Raw genomic sequence first — 27,335 nt, forward strand, 5'->3', positions numbered from 1 at the left:
AGAGGAGACGCCAGTGCCGAGAACTGTCAAGTAGACCCATAGGTTGTTACGGGTTTATAAATATTTTCCGCAAGACTTTATAGAGATTGTGTGTCCCGTCTCTTGGCTAGGCTTGGGTCTCTACAAAGTGGCCAAAGAACTCTGCCACGCTGCACAGAGTTCCACAAGCAGTGAAGTGCATTGTATTATGCCGTTTACGCTAATTTTTAGCGCTGTGTGTTTGTTGTGCCCTCTAAAATCAGTGCAAACGGCACCATGTGCAGCACAAGAGGGCGTTGCTTCTTTCTGCTGCTTAAGTAGACAGGTTCCTCGAGCGGCTGCTTCCTCAACAAGAACGGAAGGTTTCTCAAAACGAGCAGTAGCGACCATCCGCGACCGTCTGCGTTGAGAAATCCTGCTGGGAGGTGGCCTGAAGTCAGATTTACCTTGCTTTCACACGACAATTTAACGTTGATAGTAACGGGTGAGAAAAAAACTCTATTCTACTATGCTCCACGGAGTTTTTCGGAACTCTGCGTGCTACGCGGAGCGCAGAGTGAGGAAAACTCCACCAGCAGAGTGGAATTTCACGCCCAGTCATTCTCTGGGCTGACACAAAAAGAAGTTCCCTTTCATTGGGATAAAGAACAAGAAGAATCATTTGAAACTGCTTCAGAAAGCACCTATGAATGCCCCTATCTTAAAGCATCCTGACAGTAGTCAGATGCGTCATCTTTTACTATTGAAGCTATTCTGTCCTAGGAAGACCCACAAGCAATGGGATTGATCCAGTTGCTTATTATTCCTGAACTCTTATATTATCGGAAGTTAACGACACCCTTTAGAACTGGGGGTCTCTAGTTGGCAGAGGTAGGTACCTTTGACCAAATAGGGATGCTTGCTTCTAAGTCAGGGAAAGAGGATGACACTACTGGATGCTCCCCTCCATTGGTAGCTTGGCATGACCAGGCAACCTTATCTCAGGGGCAGTGTGTTAAGCATGTGTGAACACATACAGTAATCCAGTGAAAACACTACAAATGGACACTACACAGGTTGACTAAAAATAAGTATGCTTCATATTTACTTAAAACAAGACCACAAACGACAAAAACCCACAATACTGTACTCAAAATAACCTTAAGGATGGTAGAAGTCACTTAGTTCAAGTTGATGATAAATGCGACACAGTTCTCACAAAATTACCTGGATGCGTAACACAAACAAACAAAAGGCTTGCACGGATGGAGATGATTCAGATCCTTAGTTCGGGGGAGACGATGCGCCGCGCCTCAATGTTTGCTCAGGGAAGGATATGTGTCTTGGTTCTTACCGGAGAGGAGGTGATGCGTTGATTCTCGTACTGCGTTCCGGTTGCAATGCAACAAGATGGCGCCTCGATGCGATGCGACAATCTGGTGCAAAGTGATAAGATTGCGCCCTTGATGCAATGATGTGAAGACGATGTGTGCATGCCCGGAGGCCGTGCGGCGAACAATGCGGCGAACAGGCCCTGCGACACGCTTCTCCGGTTAAGCGACGGCAACCTCTGCGGCGCCGAACGCTTGTCCGGTGATACATCAGGAAAAAGCTTTGATGAAGGCACGCTTCTCTGGTGATGCGGCAGAGACTACTGCGGCAGCAACACACTTCTCTGGCGATGCGACGGCAACAGCTGCCACTACGACACGCTTCTTCTCGTTGAGTCGCAGTTCCATATCCCAGCGACGCGCTGGCTTCTGCAGACAGAATTCCCAGCAAGGAAATTCAGAGGGGAGCTGGTGGTGAAGTCTTTTCTCCCTGAGACTTCAGCAGGGGGAAAGCACAAGTTCAAGCCCTTGGAGTAATATTCTGCAAGATGATGAAAGTTCTTTGAAAGTTCCTCCTCTCCTTGGCACTTGAAGACACCACTGTAGGCCAACCCAGCAACACAGCACACTGACATGGGAAGCGGTCCAACTCCTACAGCTTCCTTGGTTCTTCTCCTTGGCAGAGGTTTGTCTTGTTGTTCCAGAAGTGATCTAAAGCCTTAGGGTCTGGGTCCCCATATTTATACTACTAAATAATTTGTCCTCTGAAGGAAGAGGGGCCTGTACCTAGTCCAAACCAGTTCTGTGCAGTCCTGGAGCACTTTGTTTACAGGACCCCTTATTTGCTTTGACAGTGTGGGCCAGGGACATCAGACACACCACAGGAGGTAGAGGCAGCATTGAGGAAGGCAGGAACAGCTCTATTCAGACCCAGGTGCTACTCCTACCACCACTCTACATGCAGATAGGTCTATTCAGCCCTGTGCTGACTCACCCTGTCTCCTGGAATCCCCCAGCCCGTCACTCAAACTCCAGACACACAACACACAAGCTAGCTGAGACAGGCTGGATGGTTAGGTAAGAAAATACCTACTTACTAAAAGTGGTATTTTCTAACACGGAATGTTAAAACCAACTTCACTAAAAGATGTATTTTATCATTCTGAGCTCTGGCATACTAAACTGGAATTTCTACCATGTTGTTGGGTCAGTTAGGATTATAAGAGGTTATAATTAAACTGCCCATTCTGGCCTATGGGAACTGGTAGCCTTGCAATAGCCTTGCAATATAGAACACGAAAATGGCTGTAACTCACTATTAGGACATGCCACACACACCAGGGCATGTCCTACCTTATACTTGCAATGCCCCCTGCCCTTGGGCCTACCTTAGGCGTGTCTGATATGAAGAAAATGGAAGGTTTAGTGACTGGCAAGTGGGTGCACTTACCCAGTCAGCATGGCAGTACCAGACTGCACGCAGGCTCTGCAATGGCAGGCCTTAGACAAACTTTACAAGCTGCTTCTGTGGGTGGCACAACCAGTGCTGCAAGTCCACCAGCAGCATTTGGATGTACAAGCCCTGGGCACACGCAGTGCACTGTACTAGGGTCTGACAAGTAAATCAAATAAGCCAATCATGGAGTAACTAATCCATACTTCAATTTAACATAAGGAGCAGTTGCACTGTGGCACTGAATAGCAGGGGCACAGTGCCCAAAGCATATAAACCAGCAAAACATATTAAAAACAAAGGAGGCAATCAGCAAAAAAGAGAAGGGAGACTGACGCCAATGGTACCAGGTCTATCATACACAATCTATGACAGGGAGCTATGGGTGGTAAAAGAAGCCTTGTCTCATTTGGGGCATCATCTTGAAGGCGTTCAGTGCAGAATAAACATTTGGTGAAATTACCCATTATTAAGCTACTTTAAGCCCGTGACCCTTTTGATCCTCGACATGACGGTGGTCCTTGTTCGTTGTCAGGTTTGCCTTTGACATGAGTTATAGAATGTTATCAAGACTTACCTCAGACATATTGTTCTCTTGTATGTTTTATTTTGTATACAAAGTTGATAAAGTTGTGCGACTGATTTTGACTTTTCTTTTTTCAGTCCTCAATAATAAAGGTGAACAGCGTGTAGCAAATGTGGAAGGTAAGATAGATACATTATTTAGATTCAACCTTCTTGCATTCTTAAGGATGCCCTAAAAATAATTTAGACTATTTAATGATTGACTGATCTAAACCGTTCTGTTAGGTGCCTAGGTATTGTTATTTCCTGGTAAAGAAGATTCTATTCATCCAACTACCAGCTAAATGACCCACCTTTCACACTATTTACTGATTTAGACTTTTTTGTTTAAGTTATTTTAGGAGATATGTTTAGCCTACATCTGTAATGATTTGTTGAGATTTGATTGTTGAATATCTGTGGCTTTTAATGCTGTTTTATATTTTAGCTATATATAATGTCTGCTGACTTTTATGGTTTTATTTTCAGAAACCGAATAAAGAAATAGATGATGAATGTTTGGATTATTTCATTATGTAACAACAAATACTGAAATGTATGGTTGAAATTATTATAATTTATTTTTTTTAAACTGTCATTTTTAAATTAAAATGTTATAATTTGCTAATTATTTAGTTATGCACAATTTTATAAACACATTTTATAAACAGTAAATTATATTTATAACATTTTTTGACAAGTCTAGATAAGTTAGTTAAATTTACATTTATTTCCTATGGAACTTTATTTTAAGTCCGTGCCTCAATTGTTTTCTGTGAGAGGGTTTGAAGTACTAGTGGCTGGCAATGTATTGTGCTGGAGTTACATTAAGACGTGGGTGAAGGTCTCCCTATGGGAATGTACTGGGAAAAGTTTATCAAAGTTTAAATAATAAAACATAACAATATTTCATTTAAAATATTAATGTTAAATATTGTTACTTGATAAATGAAAGACAAAGTAGAAGAAAATGTTCCAGAATGTAACTTATATTTAAATTAAATATTGAAAATAATGTCAAAATAGTAATAACACACTTAATAAAAGTTTGTATTACATTATTATGTATTAAAATCAACTAAAAGGTGTATTTAGGATTTGTTTGTAATTATTTTAATTAATGTATTAAATATGACTCTAACTAAAATATGTGTACTACATTAATAGTTATTAATTAAGTTTTATATAATTTTTTGAGGTAAGAAGAGTGTGCAGTTCCTTAATCAGAGACAAGAACAAAATGTTATTCAGGTTCCAGCAGAAGGGCTGTGTTCCATTTGGAGCAAGAGCCCTCACACACCCGGATGGGTGTCATGCTTCAGCATTGGGCCAACTCCTTGTCCGGCCGACTCTGCAATTCCCCATTGGGCACACCCAGGGAGCCCTTTGCCGGAGATCTTTTTCTTAGCTGTTTGATGAAGTGAGGGTGTGTGGACTCGAGTGGTGTGAATAGAGTGGTGAAACAATTGGGGTAAAATCGGTTAAGAAATGCTCAGGGCTAGGCTATTTAATGATTGAGCACGCTCACCTAGTTAAAAAGATGTGGCGCAAATTAAGGATATAATGGTCCTCATAAGCTTCGTGGAAGAATTGTTCTAAAAGAGGATGAACATGTTTCTCGCCTCTGTATGCCAGCCAGTGATAATGTGGCAATTGTTCAGAACCGCAATAAAGAACCTAGTCTCCAGTTGACTAGTTCCGGTTAAAAGCCTTTCTTGGGAAAACCTGAACAAGAAACAACAGATTCCGGCCTACAAAATCCTTCTACATTCATTCCCAACTCCAGCATGATCCCCAATGACTTATTAACATTCAAACAAGCAGTTCTCAAGGAGGTCGAAAAGAGTTGCAGAACCACCACTTTTCATAATCTATCCAATAGAGAGTCAAAAGCCATTCAATCCCTATCAAAAGACACAACCATCACAATAAAGCAGGCTGATAAAGGGGGTGCCATTGTGATCAAGTCATCCATCAACTATTAAGGAGAATGCCTTTGCCAGCTATCAGATCAACAGTACTATACACCAATGGCCAAAGACCCAACCAACTGCCTTCAGACTCATATCACGAGTATTGTAGCTCAGATAAAAAACAAGAGTGGTTGTTTAAGAATGATGTGAGCTCCTAGTGAACAAAAACCAAAAAACACTTATTTTTAAATCCTTTCCAAAATTCATTAGGTAGTTCTGCCCCCTCCTGGCAGGCCCATCATATCTAGGGTAGGTTATTTATTAGAACCTCTATCTATGTTCTGCGACCACTTTCTAAAACCGCTGGTTCAAAGACACAAAGGTCATTCTGAACATACTAGAATTTACTAAGAGTGAAAGACCTCACATTGATCTTCTAGTCACTCTCAATGTGGAAGCTTTGTATACAAATATCCCCCAAGCCGCTATCCTAGAGGTGGTTGAAAATATCTTACATTCTACAGACTGGACCTCACCCACACCAATAAGCTTCATCATGGAGTGTGCATCCCCGGCCCTCACAGAAAACGCCTTTCAATATAAGGACACGTTTTTCATTAAACTCAGGGGACTTCGATGGGCAGTACCTTTGCCCCAAGTCTGGCCTCTTTATAAATGACCCATTTTGAAAAGGGTGGAAAAAGCGGTACAAAAGGGGGTGGTGATGGACGGAGCATCTGAACCAAGCAAACACTCACACCCAGTCAAAAGATCTGGGTTTAATCCATCACCGTTCTTTAGCCCACTCAATCAATCAATCAGGAGTTTGTTAAAGCGCGGCTACTCACCCGTAAGGGTCTCAAGGCGCTAGGGGTGGGTGGGTTGGGGGTGGTGCAGGTTCCATTCCATCAAGGAGGGGGTCTGTCGAAGAGCCAGGTTTTGAGGTTTCTTGCGAAGATGGGGAGCAATGTTGTCTGTCTGAGGTGGAGCGGAAGGGCGTTCCATGCTTTGGCCGCGAGGAAGGAGAAGGAGCGGCCTCCCGATCTGGTCTTTCTGGTGCGGGGGCCCACTCTGCCACCCCAGTTCAGACATTGCCATATGCAAATCAGTCTGACCCTGTGCTTCATGGGAACAGTCCAGCCCGAACTGCCAAGCCATGCCTTCCCTGGACCGGATTCAAGCTTCCTAGGATCGGTTTCTGGCATTACAGCCGTCTTCAGCCAGGCTTGCTTGAATCCAGTGGCAAAGTTCAAGTTCAAGTTCAAGAATTTATATAGCGCACTACTCACCCAGAGGGTCTCAAGGCGCTTGGGGAGGGGATTCATTATTTATCGAATAGCCAGGTTTTAATTTCTTTTCTGAAGGAGATGTGGTTCTGTGTAAGGCGGAGGTGAGGGGGGAGTGAGTTCCAGGTCTTGGCCGCCAAGTAGGAGAAGGATCTGCCTCCCATGGTGGATCTTTGGATACGCGGAACTGCGGCGAGGGCTTGATTGGCGGATCTTAGTTGGTGGGAGGGAGTGTAGAAGGACATTCGGGTGTTGAGGCATTCGGGTCCTAGTTTGTAGAGGGCCTTGTGAGCGTGAGTGAGGAGAGGGAACGTTATTCTCTTGTTGACGGGGAGCCAGTGAAGGTCTTTCAGGTGGCCGGTAATGTGATCTTGGTGAGGGATGTCCAAAATGAGCCTCGCTGATGCGTTTTGGATGCGTTGGAGTTTTTTCTGTAATTTGGCTGTAATTCCGGCGTAGAGGGTGTTTCCGTAGTCCAGTCGACTCGTGACCAGTGCTTGGGTGACGGTTTTTCTTGTTTCGGAGGGGATCCAGCAGAAGATTTCTTTAAGCATACGAAGTACGTTGAAGCAGGAGGATGAGACGGCGTTGACTTGCCTGGTCATCGAGATTGAGGAGTCTAGGATGAAGCCAAGGTTACGTGCGTGGTCTGTGGGTATGGGTTCAGTGCCCAGAGCCGAAGGCCACCATGAGTCGTCCCAGGCCGAGGGGGATGAACCTAGGATGAGCACCTCTGTTTTGTCTGAGTTAAGTTTTAGGCGACTGTTTTTCATCCATTCGGCTACTTCTTTCATGCCTTCGTGAAGATTGATTTTGGTGGTGATAGGGTTTTTGGTGAGGGAAAGGATCAGCTGGGTGTCGTCAGCGTAGGAGATGATGTTAAGGTTGTGTTGACGCGCGATGGATGCGAGTGGACTCATGTAAACATTGAAGAGGGTGGGACTGAGTGGTGATCCTTGTGGTAGACCGCAGATGACTTCGGTGGCATATGATTTGAATGGGGGAAGTCGGACTCTCTGAGTTCTTCCAGTTAGGAACGAGATGATCCAATCCAAGGCTTTTCCTTGTATGCCGATGTTGCTGAGGCGTTGAATGAGGGTGCTGTGACAGACTGTGTCGAAGGCGGCGGAGAGGTCGAGTAGAATGAGGGCTACTGTTTCTCCGTTGTCCAGTAGTGTTCGGATGTCGTCTGTAGCTGCGATGAGGGCGGTCTCGGTGCTGTGTTTGCCTCGAAAGCCGGACTGTGAGGGATCGAGGGAGTTGTTGGATTCAAGGAAGGCGGCGAGCTGGCTATTGACGGCTTTCTCAATGACTTTGGCAGGGAATAGGAGGAGGGATATGGGGCGGTAATTTTTATACCCTGCCAAACTTATGGCGAACAAAGCGGTACAAAAGGGGGTGGTGATGGACGGAGCATCTGAACCAATCAAACATTCACACCCAGTCAACAGATCTGGGTATGATCCATCACCGTTCTTTAGCCCACTCTGCCACCCCAGTTCAGACATGGCCATATGCAAATCAGTCTAAACCCTGTGCCTCATGGGAACAGTCCAGCCCCAACTGCCAAGCCATGCCTTCCCTGGACCGGATTCAAGCTTCCTAGGACCAGTTTCTGCCATTACAGCTGTCTTCAGCCAGGCTTGCTTGAATCCAGTGGCAAAGTGAGCAAGGGACTCACGTCTAAGCATACCCTGCCAAACCTATGGCGAACAAAGCTATGCAAAAGGGGGTGGTGATGGACGGACCATCTGAACCAATCAAACACTCGCACCCAGTCAACAGATCTGGGTTTGATCCATCACCGTCTTTAGCCCAATCTGCCACCCAAGTTCAGACATGGCCATATGCAAATCAGTCTGACACTGTGCCTCATGGGAACAGTCCAGCCCGAACTGCCAAGCCATGCCTTCCCTGGACCAGATTCAAGCTTCCTAGGACCGGTTTCTGGCATTACAGCTGTTTTCAGCCAGGCTTGCTTGAATCCAGTGGCAAAGTGAGCAAGGAACTCACGTCTGAGCATACCCTGCCAAACTTATGGCAAACAAAGCGGTACAAAACGGGGTGGTGATGGACGGAGCATCTGAACCAATCAAACACTCGCACCCAGTCAACAGATCTGGGTTTGATCCATCACCGTCTTTAGCCCAATCTGCCACCCCAGTTCAGACATGGCCATATGCAAATCAGTCTGACACTGTGCCTCATGGGAACAGTCCAGCCCGAACTGCCAAGCCATGCCTTCCCTGGACCGGATTCAAGCTTCCTAGGACCGGTTTCTGGCTATCAGCCGTCTTCAGCCCGGCTTGCTTGAATCCAGTGGCAAAGTGAGCAAGGGACTCAAGTCTGAGCATACCCTGCCACACTTATGGCGAACAAAGCAGTACAAAAGGGGGTGGCTTGGCATTTCGAGCTGGACTGTTCCCATGGTCAGACTGATTTGTATATGGCCATGTCTGAACTGAGGTGGCAGAGTGGGCTAAAGAACGGTGATGGATTAAACCCAGATCTGTTGACTGGGTGTGAGTGTTTGATTGGTTCAGATGCTCCGTCCATCACCACCCCCTTTTGTACCATTTTGAAAAGGAGCAAATACTATGCACCACCAATCCTTACTTCGAAAATACTCTGTCTTGGCATTGATACATCAATGACATTTTGATTTTTTGGAAAGGAGGTAAAGACATGTGTACCCTCTTTATCGAGTGGATTAATACACTGAACCAATTAATGCACTTTAACCCCTCGCATACTGGTGACGAACCCCAGCCGTCACGCTCTGCGGTGCTCGTGTGTGGATGACGGCTGGGGTTCATCACGGCCCCGCCCTGTTCGTTTGTTTACCGCACAGCGGCAGAAACGGGCCAGCAGCGAAGGGGTTAAAGCCAATATTTGAGAAACCTGACTACTTTTTTTGGCCCTGATGATCAAATTGACAGATGGTAGGCTATACAATAAGACTTAAAAAAAACCCTGATAGTGATAGCTTGCTCCTCTATGGAAGTCACCACCCTATGGCCCTTGTGGATAATTTACCCTACGGGCAGTTTCTGAGACTCGCTGTAACTGTAGTGAGACTAGAGATTACACAGAGCAAGTAAAAGAGCTAGCAGACCATTTGGAGAAATGTGATTACCCAGTAAAGTGCACAAAAACGTGCATAGAAAACAACAGGGAGGCGCTACTTGAACCACAAAGGAGACCCCAATCAGATATACTGGCCTGCGTCATGATTTTCACTCCAGAATCCAACACGGTGCAGAAAATTATCAGAAAACACTGGGCTATACCGCAAATAGGAAACGTCACTGTACCCCCTCCAAGGTGTGCGTTCAAAAGAACAGCAAACCTGAAAGACATACTTATCCATATAAGACCCCAAAAATTCACATCCACATAACAAAAACCAACGATATAACGAGCTCCCACAGATTGCCGCTCCAAGTTAGAAACTTGGAGCGGCAATCTGTGGGACCTCGTTATATCGTCACGGAGGATTACAAATGATATCCGTGTTCCTGAGAGGCTTCTAAATATAAAGATGACATAGGACTGACAGATATTCATAATAAGACGATTTATCGTTTTGAGAAATATTATCAGCACGTTTGCCCTCCATTGTATATCTGGGAAACTGTGAGATGTATCGGACATGGGGCACTACAAAGATATGATACGTGACAACAACCAGAATTAGGGGATAGACAGAGAGTCAGAACTGGTGATCCGGCTGGACTCCAGGATTGGATACGATACATGTATCACTCCATTCTTATGGAAAGTTGATGCACATTATTTGATTTAATTCCGTGGTCATTTTAAATTGGGAGCTGATATCAGGATAGGTCCTGAGGAAGGTGGCTCGAACATCTTTTACCTCACCGAAACTCGCGTCGACCTTGCGTGTAACCCTGTATTTTTTACTGTGGTTTCTTATTGTGGCAGCATTCTTCCTGACCATAATTTATACTCAATTGTGTACCGATATGGTGTGTCTGTGTTTTGTTTGAAAGTGTTTGAATGATTGTAGTATGGGTGTATTTATGACATTGTGAACCAGGGCTGTGTAGATTTTTGTCTTCAAAAATACTTACACTGTAATGCTTCTGTATATATTTGAGAAAAATATTTGCTATGAATTTGAATTATTATTTATGAATATGAGCTGTTCATGTAGAATGTGTTTTTGAAAAACGTTTTAAAAAAAGAGAAGAAAACAAATATATGTGTTTTTTTGATAAATAAAAAGAATAATGAGATACTGACAAATGTCACTGTTGTACTTTGCTGACAATCTAAAGGAATATAAACAATGTTGAAAGGAAAGTATATATAGGCTGTGAGGGAAACACTTTATATGGTTTAATCAGGCAACCGAGCAAGAGCAAGATCCCCAAGAGACACTAATGGCAGAATTAGAGGTGTTAAAGGCCCGGGTGGAAAATATAATTAAAACAAGAATTTCTAACAGGTGGGAGGTGAGCAAGCTTGCTCACTTTGAATATGGAGAGGGGGCTGGAAGGCTATTAGCTTGGAAAGCTAAAATAGACAGAGTCAGGAATCAAATTAAACAAATAGAGGATGAAGACTTGAACGTATTAATAAGCGAAGAAGAGGAGATGGGAGAGATGAACATAAGTTACTTACCTGTAAACTGTGGTTCTCCAGTATTGGTGTCTTTCATGATTTCACATGCTTGAATATTCCCCGTCGTCGAAGTGGGAGTCCCATGGTACATAAAATAGCAGTAATATATGCATATATAAGTAAAATTAAACATATACATATAATACAGCAAATATCCAGAAAACTCAAAAGTACCATAGAACAGAATAGGCCTATAGAAAGCCTTAGGGAGACACTCAACTTGGCAACATATCAGTGTCATTATGTTTTGGTCCAAATTCCAGTCAATCAGGCTGTAGCTCCCTCTAGAACCTTCTCCTCAGAAGCCCAAGACCTCAGATTTTCGTAGCACAGAGTAACCAAAAGTGCCTGAGGAGAAGAGAGCCTCTGAGGGGAGGATGGGAGGGTCGCATGTGAATCTATGAAAGACACAAGTACTGGAGAACCACAGTTTACAGGTAAGTAACTTATGTTCTTCTCTAGTATTAGGGGTGTCTTTCATAGATTCACATGCTTGAATAAGAGTAGAAAGCAGTGACCATCATATAAGTCATAAAGGTAACAGTAAGTTCAAGCATATAATAAACATATCATATTAAAGTGAAAAAACCTTTATGACTGGAGGCGGGTAGCAACAGAGGCTCACCTTTAATGGAAAAGATTCTGCAGCACCGCTTGTCCTACAGCTGCATCTGCGGCGTCTGTTGACTGCAGACAGTAGTGCTTCGTAAAAGTATGGCTGCTCGACCACGTAGTAGCTCTGCAAATGTGTCGCAGAGGTACCCCCGCAAAGAGGGCAGTAGAAGCTGACACAGCTCTAGTTGAATGAGCACGTACTGGAGCTGGAAGAGGCTTGCCAGCCCGTTGATGACAAAAGGTAATGGTGGAAGAAATCCACCTAGTAATAGTTTGTTTGGTAATGGGTTGTCCTTTGCAGATCGGGCCATAGGCCACGAACAGTTGATCAGATTTCCTGAAGGATGCAGTGCGCTGAATGTAAAACTTGAGACAACGTTTCATATCCAGGGAATGTAATGAACGTTCCGCAGGAGTTTGTGGATCAGGAAAGAAAGTTTTTAAAATGACTGGTTCATTGAGAAGAAAATCACTGAGAACTTTCGGAATAAATTTAGGATTAGTACGTAGTGTAAGAGCCTCTTTTGAGAACTTGAGAAAAGGAGGCTGAATTGTGATTGCCTGAATGTCACTGACACGCCTAGATGACGTCAAGGCGAGCAATAGGGCAACTTTCCACGTGAGGAATTTTAAGCTTGCTGAATGGATGGGTTCAAAAGGAAGTAAGAGGAGCTGAGACAAAACCAGGTTTAGGCGCCAAGCAGGCGGAGGACGCCGAATGGGTGGAAACATTTGGAAGAGGCCTTTGAAAAACTGTTGAATGATTCTAGACGAATACAGTGAGGTAGAACCATCATGACGGAAACGGGAGAGAGCCGCCAGAAATACCTTCAGAGTGGAGTGAGAAAGTCCTGACTTTGCAAGGGATAGGAAGAAAGGCAGGATCTGTTCTGGTTTGGCGGTCATTGGATCTAAAGCTTTGGTGTGGCACCAGACACAGAAATGCTTCCACTTCAACTGATAGGTTTTAATGGTGGAAGGAGCACGGGCGTGCGCTAACACCTCTCTACAGTCAGCGTCGATGGTCAGACGCGCAAATTCATGGTGTTCAGGTTCCAGGCATGGAGCTGGAGGTATGCTGGATCCGGATGGCAAATGTGCCCTTGCTGCATCGTAAGGAGGTGAGGCAGCGGACGAAGCGGAATTGGCTCGTTCTGGAAGAACAAGAGCAGGTCCGAGAACCATGGGCACCGTGGCCACTTGGGTGCGATCAGGATGATATGGCAGGGTTGAAGCCTCATCCAGTGCAACAAGCGCGGAATCAGCAGAAGCGGAGGGAAAGTGTAGCTGAATGCGTTCAACCAGCTGATCAAAAATGCATTTCCGCTCGACTCTCTGTGGGGATGAAGACTTGCAAAGTGTCGGCATTTCCTGTTGGTGATAGTGGCAAAAAGATCCATCTGCGGCTGGCCCCGCTGCCGGAAAATGAACTCGAGAGTCGGTTGACTGAGTTCCCACTCGTGGTTGTTGGAGAAAGACCTGCTGAGTGAATCCGCCAGAACATTGGAAACACCCGGCACATGGATGGCTGTGAGATGAATTTGATGATGAATCGTCCATTTCCATGTCTCCTGTGCTTGTTGGGAAAGCAAAAGGGACCTTGTGCCGCCCTGTTTGTTTAGGTAATGCATGCTGGTGGTGTTGTCTGTCCTCACCAGCAGAGATTGGCCTTGAACGATCCGTTGAAAAGACTTCAGGGCAAGGAAGATCGCCAGAAGCTCAAGGCGGTTTATATGCCAAGTGCGTTGGACCGCAGTCCATTTCCCTTGTACTGACAGACCTTCGAGATGCGCTCCCCAGCCCTCCAGGGATGCATCGGTGGTAAGCGTCAGAGTTGGAGCAGCGTCTTGGAAAGACCGACCTTTTGAAATGTTCGGAGGGTGAGCCCACCACTCCAGAGCCTCTTGAATTCGGGGCGTGAGAAGGATCCTGTTGTTGAATGATCCTGAAATCTGTTTCCACTGCTTGTCTAACTCCTCTTGGACGACCCTCATATGTAGTCTGCAGTGGGGAATCAACTGTATGGCAGAGGAAGCCATGCCGAGGAATGATTTCAACATCCGGACTGAAACGCACAGTTTTGACTGCAGGGATCGTACCATCTGGAGCATACAGTCTCGTCTTTCCTGGGAGACAAAAACCATTGCCAGCTGAGAATCTAGTGAGGCTCCTAGAAAATCTCGCCGCTGAGACGGGCGAAAGTGTGACTTCTGGCAATTGATGGAAAGACCCAAGTCCTGAAACGGGGAGATGCAAGACTGAGTATGCTGGATTGCCAGTTGGAGGTTCGGAGCCTTTATGAGACAATCGTCCAGGTATGGATAAAACTGTATGCCTTGTAGGCGCAGAAAAGCAGCTACCGGGGCCATGACCTTGGTAAAGACCCTCGGTGCTGAACGGAGGCCGAACGGCAGGACTCTTAATTGGAAGTGTAGGTGTCCGACTGTAAAACGAAGATATTTTCTATGCCTGGGATGGATCGGAACATGAAAATAAGCGTCCTGGAGGTCAATCGTGGAGAAGAACTCTCCAGGATTGAGGTAATGTAGAATCTGCAGCAGGGTCAACATTTGAAAAGTTTTGGACGTGATGAATTTGTTTAAAGCTCGTAGATCCAAAATTGGGCGCCATTCCCCCGATTTTTTTCTTGACTAGAAAAAAGTGGGAGTAAAATCCTTTGCCCTGCTGCCCTTGTGGTACTACCTTGATAGCCCCCTTCCTGATCATTAATTTGACTTGAGTTAAAAGGTCTTTGAAATGGGGAGGAGGTGGGCCAGTAGGAGGGCGAGGAAATTTTGTGAATTCCAAGGTGTGTCCCTTTGAAATCAGATCCAGGACCCACTGATCGGAAGCAATGTTGGACCAGTTCAAGATGTAATCTGAGATTCGACCTCCAATTTTTACAGTCGGTTGAGAAAAAGTGGTGGGACTGTCACTGTTTCTTTGCATTTGAACCACCTCTAGAGGTAGTTTTTCTTTGGTATGGTCTGGAGGAGGTCTGACGACTCTGGGACTGGTCCCAGATGGCTCATAGGAATAAATGGGGAATACCGAATATTTACCGAATTTTACCGATTCGGTAAAATTTACTGAATCATTAGCTACATATCATTTACCGATTCTAAAATACCGAATCGGTAACATTTGGTATTTTAGAATCGGTAAAATATATTTACCTCCATCTGGCCCTAAATCCTTTGTCCTCTGAAGGAAGAGGGGGCTGTACCTAGTCCAAACCAGTTATGTGCAGTCTTGGAGCACTTTGTTTACAGGACTCCTTCTTTGCTTTGACAGTGTGGGCCAGGGACATCAGACACACCACAGGAGGTGGAGCCAGTATTGTGGAAGGCAGGCACAGCCCTATTCAAGCCCAGGTGCTACTCCTCCCACCACTCTACATGCAGATAGGTCTATTTAGCCCAGTGCTGACTCACAACTGTCTCCTGGAATCCCCCGGCCCCTGTCACTCAAGGTACAGACACACAATACACAAGCTAGCAGAGGCAGGCTGGATGGTTAGGTAGGAAAATACCTACTTTCTAAAAGTGGTATTTTTGAAACACAGAATGTTAAAACCAACTTCACTAACAGATGCATTTTATCATTCTGCGCTCTGGCATACTAAACTGGAATTTCTACCATGTTTCCTGGGTCAGTTAGGATTATAAGAGGTTATAATCAAACTGTCCATTCTGGCCTATGGGGACTGGTAGCCTTGCAATAGCCTTGCAATAGTGAAAAACGAAAATGGCTCTAACTCACTATTAGGACATGCCACACACACCAGGTGATGTCCTGCTTTATACTTGCAATGCGCCCTGCCCTTGGGCCTACCTTAGGGGTGTCTGATATGAAGAAAATAGAAGGTTTAGTGACTGGCAAGTGGGTGCACTTACCCAGTCAGCATGGCAGTACCAGACTGCACGCAGGCTCTGCAATGGCAGGCCTTAGACACACTTTACAAGCCGCTTCTGTGGGTGGCACAACCAATGCTGCAAGTCCACCAGCAGCATTTGGATATACAAGCCCTGGGCACACGGAGTGCACTGTACTAGGGTCTGACAAGTAAATCAAATAAGCCAATCATGGAGTTACTAATCCATAATTCAATTTAACATAAGGAGCAGTTGCACTGCGGCACTGAATAGCAGGGGCACAGTGCCCAAAGCATATAAACCAGCAAAACATATTAAAAACAGAGGAGGCAATCAATAAAAAAGGGAAGGGAGACTCACGCCAATGGTACCAGGTCTATCACACACAATCTATGACAGGGAGCTATGGGTGGTAAAAGAAGCGTTGTCTCATTTGGGGCATCATCTTGAAGGAGCTCAGTGCAGAATAAACATTTGGTGAAATTACCCCATATTAAACTACTTTAAGCCCGTGACCTGTTTGATCCTCGACATGGCAGTGGTCCTTGTTCGTTATCAGGTTTGCCTTTGACATGAGTTATAGAATGTTATCAAGACTTACCTCAGACATATTGTTCTCTTGTATGTTTTATGTTGTATACAAAGTTGATAAAGTTGTGCGACTGATTTTGACTTTTCTTTTTTCAGTCTTCGATAATAAAGGTGAACAGTGTGTAGCAAATGTGGAAGGTAAGATCGATACATTATTTAAATTCAACCTTCTTGCATTCTTAAGGATGCCATAAACATAATTTAGACTATTTAATGATTGACTGATCTGAACCATCCTGTTAGGTGTCTAGGTATTGTTATCTGGTTTGCCTTTGACATGAGTTATCAGCTATCCTGGCTGAAGACGGGTGATAGCCAGAAACCGGGCCGAGGAGGCTTAATTCCAGTACAGGGAAGGCATGGCTTGGCAGTTTGGGCTGGACTGTTCCCATGAGGCACAGGGTCAAGACTGATTTGCATATGGCCATGTCTGAACCTGGGTGGTTTGTGAGCAAAATAACTATGGATTAAACCCAGATCTGTGACTGGGGTTGAATGTTTTGCCATTGTACAACATTCCGTCCATCATCTTTTTTGTTTTACTGAATAGCAGTGGCACAGTGCCCAAAGCATCTTAACCAGCAAAACATATTAAAAACAGAGGAGGCAATCAGTAAACAAGCATTTACAATGCAATGGTCTCGGCATTGTTAAAGTTCGAGCTATTGGCATTGCTCATGACATTATTTTTATATATGTTTTTGTTTTTAAAACATATAAATACATGACATTGTCATATACAATGCCAATAGCTAAATTCTCGCAATTGCGAGACCATTTGCATTTGCACCCACACACAGAGCCACACACACAAAGCAACCCACACACACATACAGAGCCACCCACACAGAGCCACCCACAGTCATTCACATAGAGCCCCACACACACACAGAGCCTCCCCCTCAACTTCTTCCTAGACAGTCTCACATCACATTTATACAGCTCAAGATACAGTGTAACATCTCATATATACATATGCATCTGTAGAGACAAACGTACATGTTATCCATAAATTATCCATATACAGACTAGCCTATCTCCCTCACAGCTCCAAAGTGCTTCACTTCTCCATAGACCGCATCAGAGTCAGTCGCACAGCTCATCTATTCAGCTCTACAGACACTCACATCTCATCTGCCTGCAGCTCTAAAACCACTCCCACAACACTTTTGTATAAGCTCTAGACAGTCTCACATCTCGGTTATAATCGGCTAAAGAGACAATCTCACATCACCTGTAAACAGCACTGGAAACCGTCCAACAATTATTCAATTTAGAGCTCTAGACAGTGACATCTCTGCATAGAAAGCGCTAGAGACATGATTGCATATAATCTGTATACATTTCTAGAAACAGTCTCACAAATATTTTACTTTGAGCTCCAGTCCATCTCACATCTCTTCTGTATACATCTCTAGAGGCAGTCACGCAATATTGCATCGACAGCTCTAAACAATAAACAATCTCATCTGCATACAGCTCTGGAAACAGTCGTATTCCATACAGAGCTCTAGACGGTCTGGCATCTCATCTAGCGACAGTTCCTAACAGTCACATCACATCTGTCTACATTGCTAAAGACAGTCATGTAATGTTGCATGCACAGCTCTAAAGAATCCTACATCTCATCTGCATACATCTCTAGAAACAGTCTTAGAAGTTTTCCATGCAGAGCTTGAGCCTGGACAGTCTGGCACATCTCATCTATAGACAGCTCCTGAGAGTTGCATCTCATCTGCACAGCTCTAAAGTCACAGATCCCCAGATATGCGTCACATATCGGGGCTCGTCCTGTCTCAATCTTGGCCCTGTTCCTTGCAGGACCAAGAGCCATCCAAAGATGCCTGTGTAGAACTGGACCGAGCAGGCCCCGGGGTGTGCGGTCCTTCGTCTTCCGCGGGGGATTCTAGCTTTGCATCCTTGGACTTGTAGTTTGCTCCCGCCCCTCACACTTGACATGGAAAATGTGTGATCTCTGGGAACGAAAGCGATGAGAGATGGGGAGAGTGACGGGGAGACACACAAAGAAGAATGGGGAGGAGAGCGAAGGCGGAGAGGATTGATGGACGGGGAGGGGAAGGAGCGAGGGGCAGAGCTGAACGAGAAAGGAGGAGGGAGCGGGGAAATGTTCGTATTATATTGAATTGAGCGGGGGGGACGGTGGAGGATGGAGATGAATGGGAGAGGAGCAGCTCGCTGAGGGACGAGAGAGGGTGGTGTAGGGGGAGGGAGGATGCAGACTTGACTGGGGAAAGGAAGGGGACATGGAGACGAGGGGCAGAGTGCTAGGGGATAAAGATACACAGGGGCGTATCTATCAATGGTGCAGTGGCACCGGAGACCACACGTGAACCCGGATTATTTCTGTATTTTAGTACCCAGCCAGCAGACAGCGCCCATTTTTCTAGCAAGCTCAGCAGCCCGTGGTGCCCTTGTTACCACCGCAGTTAGAAATGAGAGAAGGGCCGCGTTAGAGCATCTGGCATCGGCGCGGGAACAGAGACATGGACAGCGGGAGGGGGGCAGGATACACAACCACGCGGGACTGGGACGCGGGGTCTTCAGAGGGGACCGGGAGCGCAACACTACGTCCATCCCGGCAACAGAGACGTTAGCAATGACGAAAAACATCCCTGTAAAAAAAAAAAAAGTCAACGCCCAGAATGGCCCACCTCTGAATGACTGAAAAAAGAAGCGGGGCTTGAAAAAAGCAAGAAACGCCCACGAATCTGCTCAAGCCGGGGACAGAACTGAGTGACACACATCTCTTTAAATGGCTAGCCTTCATTTATGACTGAGACTGACGCCAATGGTATCAGGTCTATCATACACCATCCATGACAGGGAGCTATGGGTGGTAAAAGAAGCTTTGTCTCATTTGGGGCATCATCTTGAAGGCGTTCTGTGCAGAATAAACATTTGGTGAAATTACCCAATATTAAGCTACTTTAAGCCCGTGACCTGTTTGATCCTCGACATGGCCGTGGTCCTTGTTCGTTATCAGGTTTGCCTTTGACATGAGTTATAGAATGTTATCAAGACTTACCTCTGACATATTGTTCTCTTGTATGTTTTATGTTGTAAACAAAGTTGATAAAGTTGTGCGACTGATTGTGACTTTTCTTTTTTCAGTCTTCGATAATAAAGGTGAACAGCGTGTAGCAAATGTGGAAGGTAAGGTAGATACATTATTTAAAATCAACCTTCTTGCATTCTTAAGGATGCCCTAAAAATAATGTAGACTATTTAATGATTGACTGATCTAAACCATCCTGTTAGGTGCCTGGGTGTTGTTATTACCTGGTAAAGAAGATTCTCTTCACCCAACTACCAGCTAAATGACCCACCTTTCACACTATTTACTGATTTAGACTTTTTTGTTTAAGTTATTTTAGGAGATATGATTAGGCTACATCTGTAATGATTTTTTGAGATTTGATTGTTGAATATCTGTGGCTTTTAATACTGTTTTGTATTTTAGCTATATATAATGTCCGCTGACTTTTATGGTTTTATTTTCAGAAACCGAATAAAGAAATAGATGATGAATGTTTGAAATATTTCATTATGTAACAAAAAATACTTAAATGTATGGTTGAAATTATTATAATTTTTTTTTTTTAAACTGTCATTTTTAAATTAAAATGTTATAATCTGGATTCCGTGCCAATATTAGCACGGAAACAGCGCTGCCGGAAGTAACGAGGCAATTAAGGAGGTCCTGGACTTGGGGGGTAAGGCGATGTTGGTGATGTTGGACTTGTCGGCGGCCTTCGACACCGTCCCCCACAGCGGTCTCCTCTCAAGACTCAGTGAGGTCGGTCTGCGGGGGGCGGTGTTCAGCTGCTTTAAGTCTTTTCTAGGGGGCTGGCGTCAAACGGTCTGGGCCCCTCCGCTCTCTGCCGTGGTGCTGCCATTAGAGGTAGGAGTCCCTCAGGGCTCTATTTTGAGCCCTACCCTTTTCAACATATATATGGCCCCCTTGGCGGCACTGGCGGAGTCGTTTGGTGCCCAGATCGTGTCTTACGCTGGCGACACCCAGCTCTTTTTTACTTGCGGAAAGGGGTCTGACTTCAACGAGGATCAGAAGCTGCCTTGGGGCTGTGTTTGATTGGTTCCAGCGTAATAGCCTCAAGTGCAACTGTGATAAATCCGAGGTACTCTTCTTTGGCTGTCCTTCTGACCCTAGGTGGCAGTCCTGGTGGCCATCGGCCATGTTTCCTCCCTCGGCTGCTTCATCTATGGCCAAGAACCTTGGTGTAAAGATCAACAACAGCCTCTCTTTGAAGTCTCAGATTCTCGGCCTAGCAGGCAAATGCTTTGGCCTCCTCAAGATGCTTAGGAAATTTCTTTCTTTGCTTTCCCAGGTCCATAGAAAAATGACTGTGCAGGCACTTATAGGCTCTCGCTTGGACTATGCCAACGTGCTGTACCTTGGACTTTCAGAATATCTTTTAACACACTTGCAAATAGTCCAAAATTTGGCCGCCCGAGCCATCTTTGGCCTCCATTGGAGAACCAGAGCCTCTGATCTTTTGAAAACACTTCATTGGATCCCAATTCGGAAACAAATTATTTTCAAGGCGCTCAAACTTGCCTTCAAAGCCCTGCACGACATTGGCGCTAAATATATCAGAAGGCGGCTGGCTTTTTACCAGCCTTCCAGATCACTTCGGTCAGCTTCACTGGCCCTGGCATCTGTCCCTGGTATTAGGAAAGCGCGCATTGGAGGCCGTTCTTTCAGACGCCTGGTGCCACAGTTGTGGAACACCTTGCCAGTGTCTTTGAGAAGGAATGTTAATCTGCTAGCCTTTAGGAAAGATCTTAAATCTTGGCTGTTTGTTCAGTAGTTCTGTCATCCATTGCCTTCCCCTTTTCCGTTTTTCAGGTCTGAAGCGCCGGGACACTCCTCGGAGTAGCTGAGCGCTATATAAAACTCAGCCTAACATAACATAACATAACATAACATAACATAATTTGCTAATTATTTAGTTATGCACAATTTTATAAACACATTTTATAAACAGTAAATTAAATTCGTATAATTTTTTGACAAGTCTAGATAAGTCAGTTAAATTTGCATTTATTTCCTATGGAACTTTATTTTAAGTCCGTGCCTCAATTGTTTTCTAGGAGAGGGTTTGAAGTACTAGTGGCTGGCAATGTATTGTGCTAGAGTTACATTAAGACGCGGGTGAAGGTCTCCCTATGGGAATGTACTGGGAAAAGCTTATCAAAGTTTAAAACAATAAAACACAAAAAGTATTTCATTTAAAATATTAATGTTAAATATTGTTACTTGATAAATGAAAGACAAAGTAGAAGAAAATGTTCCAGAATGTTTAACTTATATTTAAATTAAATATTGAAAATAATGTAAAAATAGTAATAACACACCTAATACTTAAAGTTCGTATTACATTATTATGTATTAAAATCAACTAAAATGTGTATTTAGGATTTGTTTGTAATTATTTTAATTAATGTATTAAATATGACACTAACTAAAATATGTGTAATACATTAATAGTTATTAATTAAGTTTTATATAATTTTTTGAGGTAAGAAGAGTGTGCAGTTCCTTAAACAGAGACAACAACAAAATGTGATTCAGGTTCCAGCAGCAGGGCTGTGTTCCATTTGGAGCAAGAGCCCTCACACACCTGGATGAGTGTCATGCTTCATCATTGGGCTAGCTCCTCGTCGGACCGACTCTGCAGTTCCCCATTGGGCACACCCAGGGAGCCCTTTGCCGGAGATCTTTTTCTTAGCTGTTTGATGAAGTGAGGGTGTGTGGACTCGAGTGGTGTGAATAGAGTGGTGAAACAATTGGGGTAAAATAGGTTAAGAAATGCTCAGGGCTAGGCTATTTAATGATTGAGCACGCTCACCTAGTTAAAAAGATGTGGCGCAAATTAAGGATATAATGGTCCTCATAAGCTTCGTGGAAGAATTGTTCTAAAAGAGGATGAACATGTTTCTCGCCTCTGTATGCCAGCCAGTGATAATGTGGCAATTGTTCAGAACCGCAATAAAGAACCTACTCTCCAGTTGACTAGTTCCGGTTAAAAGCCTTTCTTGGGAAAACCTGAACAAGAAACAACAGATTCCGGCCTACAAAATCCTTCTACATTCATTCCCAACTCCAGCATGATCCCCAATGACTTATTAACATTCAAACAAGCAGTTCTCAAGGAGGTCGAAAAGAGTTGCAGAACCACCACTTTTCATAATCTATCCAATAGAGAGTCAAAAGCCATTCAATCCCTATCAAAAGACACAACCATCACAATAAAGCAGGCTGATAAAGGGGGTGCCATTGTGATCAAGTCATCCATCAACTATTAAGGAGAATGCCTTTGCCAGCTATCAGATCAACAGTACTATACACCAATTGCCAAAGACCCAACCAACTGCCTTCAGACTCATCTCACGAGTATTGTAGCTCAGATAAAAAACAAGAGTGGTTGTTTAAGAATGATGTGAGCTCCTAGTGAACAAAAACCAAAAAACCCTTATTTTTAAATCCTTACCAAAATTCATTAGGTAGTTCTGCCCCCTCCTGGCAGGCCCATCATATCTAGGGTAGGTTATTTATTAGAACCTCTATCTATGTTCTGCGACCACTTTCTAAAACCGCTGGTTCAAAGACACAAAGGTCATTCTGAACATACTAGAATTTACTAAGAGTGAAAGACCTCACATTGATCTTCTAGTCACTCTCAATGTGGAAGCTTTGTATACAAATATCCCCCAAGCCGCTATCCTAGAGGTGGTTGAAAATATCTTACATTCTACAGACTGGACCTCACCCACACCAATAAGCTTCATCATGGAGTGTGCATCCCCGGCCCTCACAGAAAACGCCTATCAATATAAGGACACGTTTTTCATTAAACTCAGGGGACTTCGATGGGCAGTACCTTTGCCCCAAGTCTGGCCTCTTTATAAATGACCCATTTTGAAAAGGGTGGAAAAAGCGGTACAAAAGGGGGTGGTGATGGACGGAGCATCTGAACCAATCAAACACTCACACCCAGTCAAAAGATCTGGGTTTAATCCATCACCGTTCTTTAGCCCACTCAATCAATCAATCAGGAGTTTGGTAAAGCGCGGCTACTCACCCGTAAGGGTCTCAAGGCGCTAGGGGTGGGGGGGTTGGGGGTGGTGTAGGTTCCATTCCATCAAGGAGGGGGTCTGTCGAAGAGCCAGGTTTTGAGGTTTCTTGCGAAGATGGGGAGCAATGTTGTCTGTCTGAGGTGGAGCGGAAGGGCGTTCCATGCTTTGGCCGCGAGGAAGGAGAAGGAGCGGCCTCCTGATCTGGTCTTTCTGGTGCGGGGGCCCACTCTGCCACCCCAGTTCAGACATTGCCATATGCAAATCAGTCTGACCCTCTGCTTCATGGGAACAGTCCAGCCCGAACTGCCAAGCCATGCCTTCCCTGGACCGGATTCAAGCTTCCTAGGATCGGTTTCTGGCATTACAGCCGTCTTCAGCCAGGCTTGCTTGAATCCAGTGGCAAAGTTCAAGTTCAAGTTCAAGAATTTATATAGCGCACTACTCACCCAGAGGGTCTCAAGGCGCTTGGGGAGGGGATTCATTATTTATCGAATAGCCAGGTTTTAAGTTCTTTTCTGAAGGAGATGTGGTTCTGTGTAAGGCGGAGGTGAGGGGGGAGTGAGTTCCAGGTCTTGGCCGCCAAGTAGGAGAAGGATCTGCCTCCCATGGTGGATCTTTGGATACGCGGAACTGCGGCGAGGGCTTGATTGGTGGATCTTAGTTGGTGGGAGGGAGTGTAGAAGGACATTCGGGTGTTGAGGCATTCGGGTCCTAGTTTGTACAGGGCCTTGTGAGCGTGGGTGAGGAGAGGGAACGTTATTCTCTTGTTGACGGGGAGCCAGTGAAGGTCTTTCAGGTGGCCGGTAATGTGATCTTGGCGAGGGATGTCCAAAATGAGCATCGCTGATGCGTTTTGGATACGTTGGAGTTTTTTCTGTAATTTGGCTGTGATTCCGGCGTAGAGGGTGTTTCCGTAGTCCAGTCGACTCGTGACCAGTGCGTGGGTGACGTTTTTTCTTGTTTCGGAGGGGATCCAGCGGAAGATTTCTTTAAGCATACGAAGTACGTTGAAGCAGGAGGATGAGACGGCGTTGACTTGTCTGGTCATCAAGATTGAGGAGTCTAGGATGAAGCCAAGGTTACGTGCGTGGTCTGTGGGTATGGGTTCAGTGCCCAGAGCCGAAGGCCACCATGAGTCGTCCCAGGCCGAGGGGGATGAACCTAGGATGAGCACCTCTGTTTTGTCTGAGTTAAGTTTTAGGCGACTGTTTTTCATCCATTCGGCTACTTCTTTCATGCCTTCGTGAAGATTGATTTTGGCGGTGATAGGGTTTTTGGTGAGGGAAAGGATCAGCTGGGGGTCGTCAGCGTAGGAGATGATGTTAAGGTTGTGTTGACGCGCGATGGATGCGAGTGGACTCATGTAAACATTGAAGAGGGTGGGACTGAGTGATGATCCTTGTGGTAGACCGCAGATGACTTCGGTGGCCTCTGATTTGAATGGGGGAAGTCGGACTCTCTGAGTTCTTCCAGTTAGGAACGAGATGATCCAATCCAAGGCTTTTCCTTGTATGCCGATGTTGCTGAGGCGTTGAATGAGGGTGCTGTGACAGACTGTGTCGAAGGCGGCGGAGAGGTCGAGTAGAATGAGGGCTACTGTTTCTCCGTTGTCCAGTAGTGTTCGGATGTCGTCTGTAGCTGCGATGAGGGCGGTCTCGGTGCTGTGTTTGCCTCGAAAGCCGGACTGTGAGGGATCGAGGGAGTTGTTGGATTCAAGGAAGGCGGCGAGCTGGCTATTGACGGCTTTCTCAATGACTTTGGCAGGGAATAGGAGGAGGGATATGGGGCGGTAGTTTTTATACCCTGCCAAACTTATGGCGAACAAAGCGGTACAAAAGGGGGTGGTGATGGACGGAGCATCTGAACCAATCAAACATTCACACCCAGTCAACATATCTGGGTTTGATCCATCACCGTCTTTAGCCCAATCTGCCACCCCAGTTCAGACATGGCCATATGCAAATCAGTCTGACACTGTGCCTCATGGGAACAGTCCAGCCCGAACTGCCAAGCCATGCCTTCCCTGGACCAGATTCAAGCTTCCTAGGACCGGTTTCTGGCATTACAGCTGTCTTCAGCCAGGCTTGCTTGAATCCAGGGGCAAAGTGAGCAAGGAACTCACGTCTGAGCATACCCTGCCAAACTTATGGCAAACAAAGCGGTACAAAACGGGGTGGTGATGGACGGAGCATCTGAACCAATCAAATACTCGCACCCAGTCAACAGATCTGGGTTTGATCCATCACCGTCTTTAGCCCAATCTGCCACCCCAGTTCAGACATGGCCATATGCAAATCAGTCTGACACTGTGCCTCATGGGAACAGTCCAGCCCGAACTGCCAAGCCATGCCTTCCCTGGACCGGATTCAAGCTTCCTAGGACCGGTTTCTGGCTATCAGCCGTCTTCAGCCCGGCTTGCTTGAATCCAGTGGCAAAGTGAGCAAGGGACTCAAGTCTGAGCATACCCTGCCACACTTATAGCGAACAAAGCGGTACAAAAGGGGGTGGCTTGGCAGTTCGAGCTGGACTGTTCCCATGGTCAGACTGATTTGTATATGGCCATGTCTGAACTGAGGTGGCAGAGTGGGCTAAAGAACGGTGATGGATTAAACCCAGATCTGTTGACTGGGTGTGAGTGTTTGATTGGTTCAGATGCTCCGTCCATCACCACCCCTTTTTGTACCATTTTGAAAAGGAGCACATACTATGCACCACCAATCCTTACTTTGAAAATACTCTGTCTTGGCATTGATACATCAATGACATTTTGATTTTTTGGAAAGGAGGTAAAGACATGTGTACCCTCTTTATCGAGTGGATTAATACACTGAACCAATTAATGCACTTTAACCCCTCGCATACTGGTGACGAACCCCAGCCGTCACGCTCCGCGGTGCTCGTGTGTGGATGACGGCTGGGGTTCATCACGGCCCCGCCCTGTTCGTTTGTTTACCGCACAGCGGCAGAAACGGGCCAGCAGCGAAGGGGTTAAAGCCAATATTTAAGAAACCTGACTACCTTTTTTGGCCCTGATGATCAAATTGACAGATGGTAGGCTATACACTAAGACTTAAAAAAAACCCTGATAGTGATAGCTTGCTCCTCTATGGAAGTCACCACCCTATGGCCCTTGTGGATAATTTACCCTACGGGCAGTTTCTGAGACTCGCTGTAACTGTAGTGAGACTAGAGATTACACAGAGCAAGTAAAAGAGCTAGCAGACCATTTGGAGAAATGTGATTACCCAGTAAAGTGCACAAAAACGTGCATAGAAAACAACAGGGAGGCGCTACTTGAACCACAAAGGAGACCCCAATCAGATATACTGGCCTGCGTCATGATTTTCACTCCAGAATCCAACACGGTGCAGAAAATTATCAGAAAACACTGGGCTATACCGCAAATAGGAAACGTCACTGTACCCCCTCCAAGGTGTGCGTTCAAAAGAACAGCGAACCTGAAAGACATACTTATCCATATAAGACCCCAAAAATTCACATCCACATAACAAAAACCAACGATATAACGAGGTCCCACAGATTGCCGCTCCAAGTTAGAAACTTGTAGCGGCAATCTGTGGGACCTCGTTATATCGTCACGGAGGATTACAAATGATATCCGTGTTCCTGAGAGGCTTCTAAATATAAAGATGACATAGGACTGACAGATATTCATAATAAGACGATTTATCGTTTTGAGAAATAATATCAGCACGTTTGCCCTCCATTGAATATCTGGGAAACTGTGAGATGTATCGGACATGGGGCACTACTAAGATATGATACGTGACAACAACCAGAATTAGGGGATAGACAGAGAGTCAGAACTGGTGATCCGGCTGGACTCCAGGATTGGATACGATACATGTATCACTCCATTCTTATGGAAAGTTGATGCACATTATTTGATTTAATTCCGTGGTCATTTTAAATTGGGAGCTGATATCAGGATAGGTCCTGAGGAAGGTGGCTCGAACATCTTT

At 45.2% G+C, this 27,335-nt stretch overlaps 1 protein-coding gene across 1 annotated transcript in view; it reads left to right on the forward strand.

Moving 5' to 3' along the window:
* LOC144774147 (NACHT, LRR and PYD domains-containing protein 12-like) overlaps positions 1-27,335 on the forward strand; it is an 816,909-nt gene that overhangs the window by 118,069 nt on the left and 671,505 nt on the right. Inside the window, exon 3 of the mRNA XM_078659166.1 lies at positions 7,046-7,064. Coding sequence (XP_078515292.1) covers positions 7,046-7,064 — 19 coding nt within the window. The remainder of the gene's footprint in view (positions 1-7,045; positions 7,065-27,335) is intronic.

The sequence above is a fragment of the Lissotriton helveticus genome, chromosome 8 (genome assembly GCF_964261635.1).
Source record: "Lissotriton helveticus chromosome 8, aLisHel1.1, whole genome shotgun sequence".
Taxonomy (NCBI): domain Eukaryota; kingdom Metazoa; phylum Chordata; class Amphibia; order Caudata; family Salamandridae; genus Lissotriton; species Lissotriton helveticus.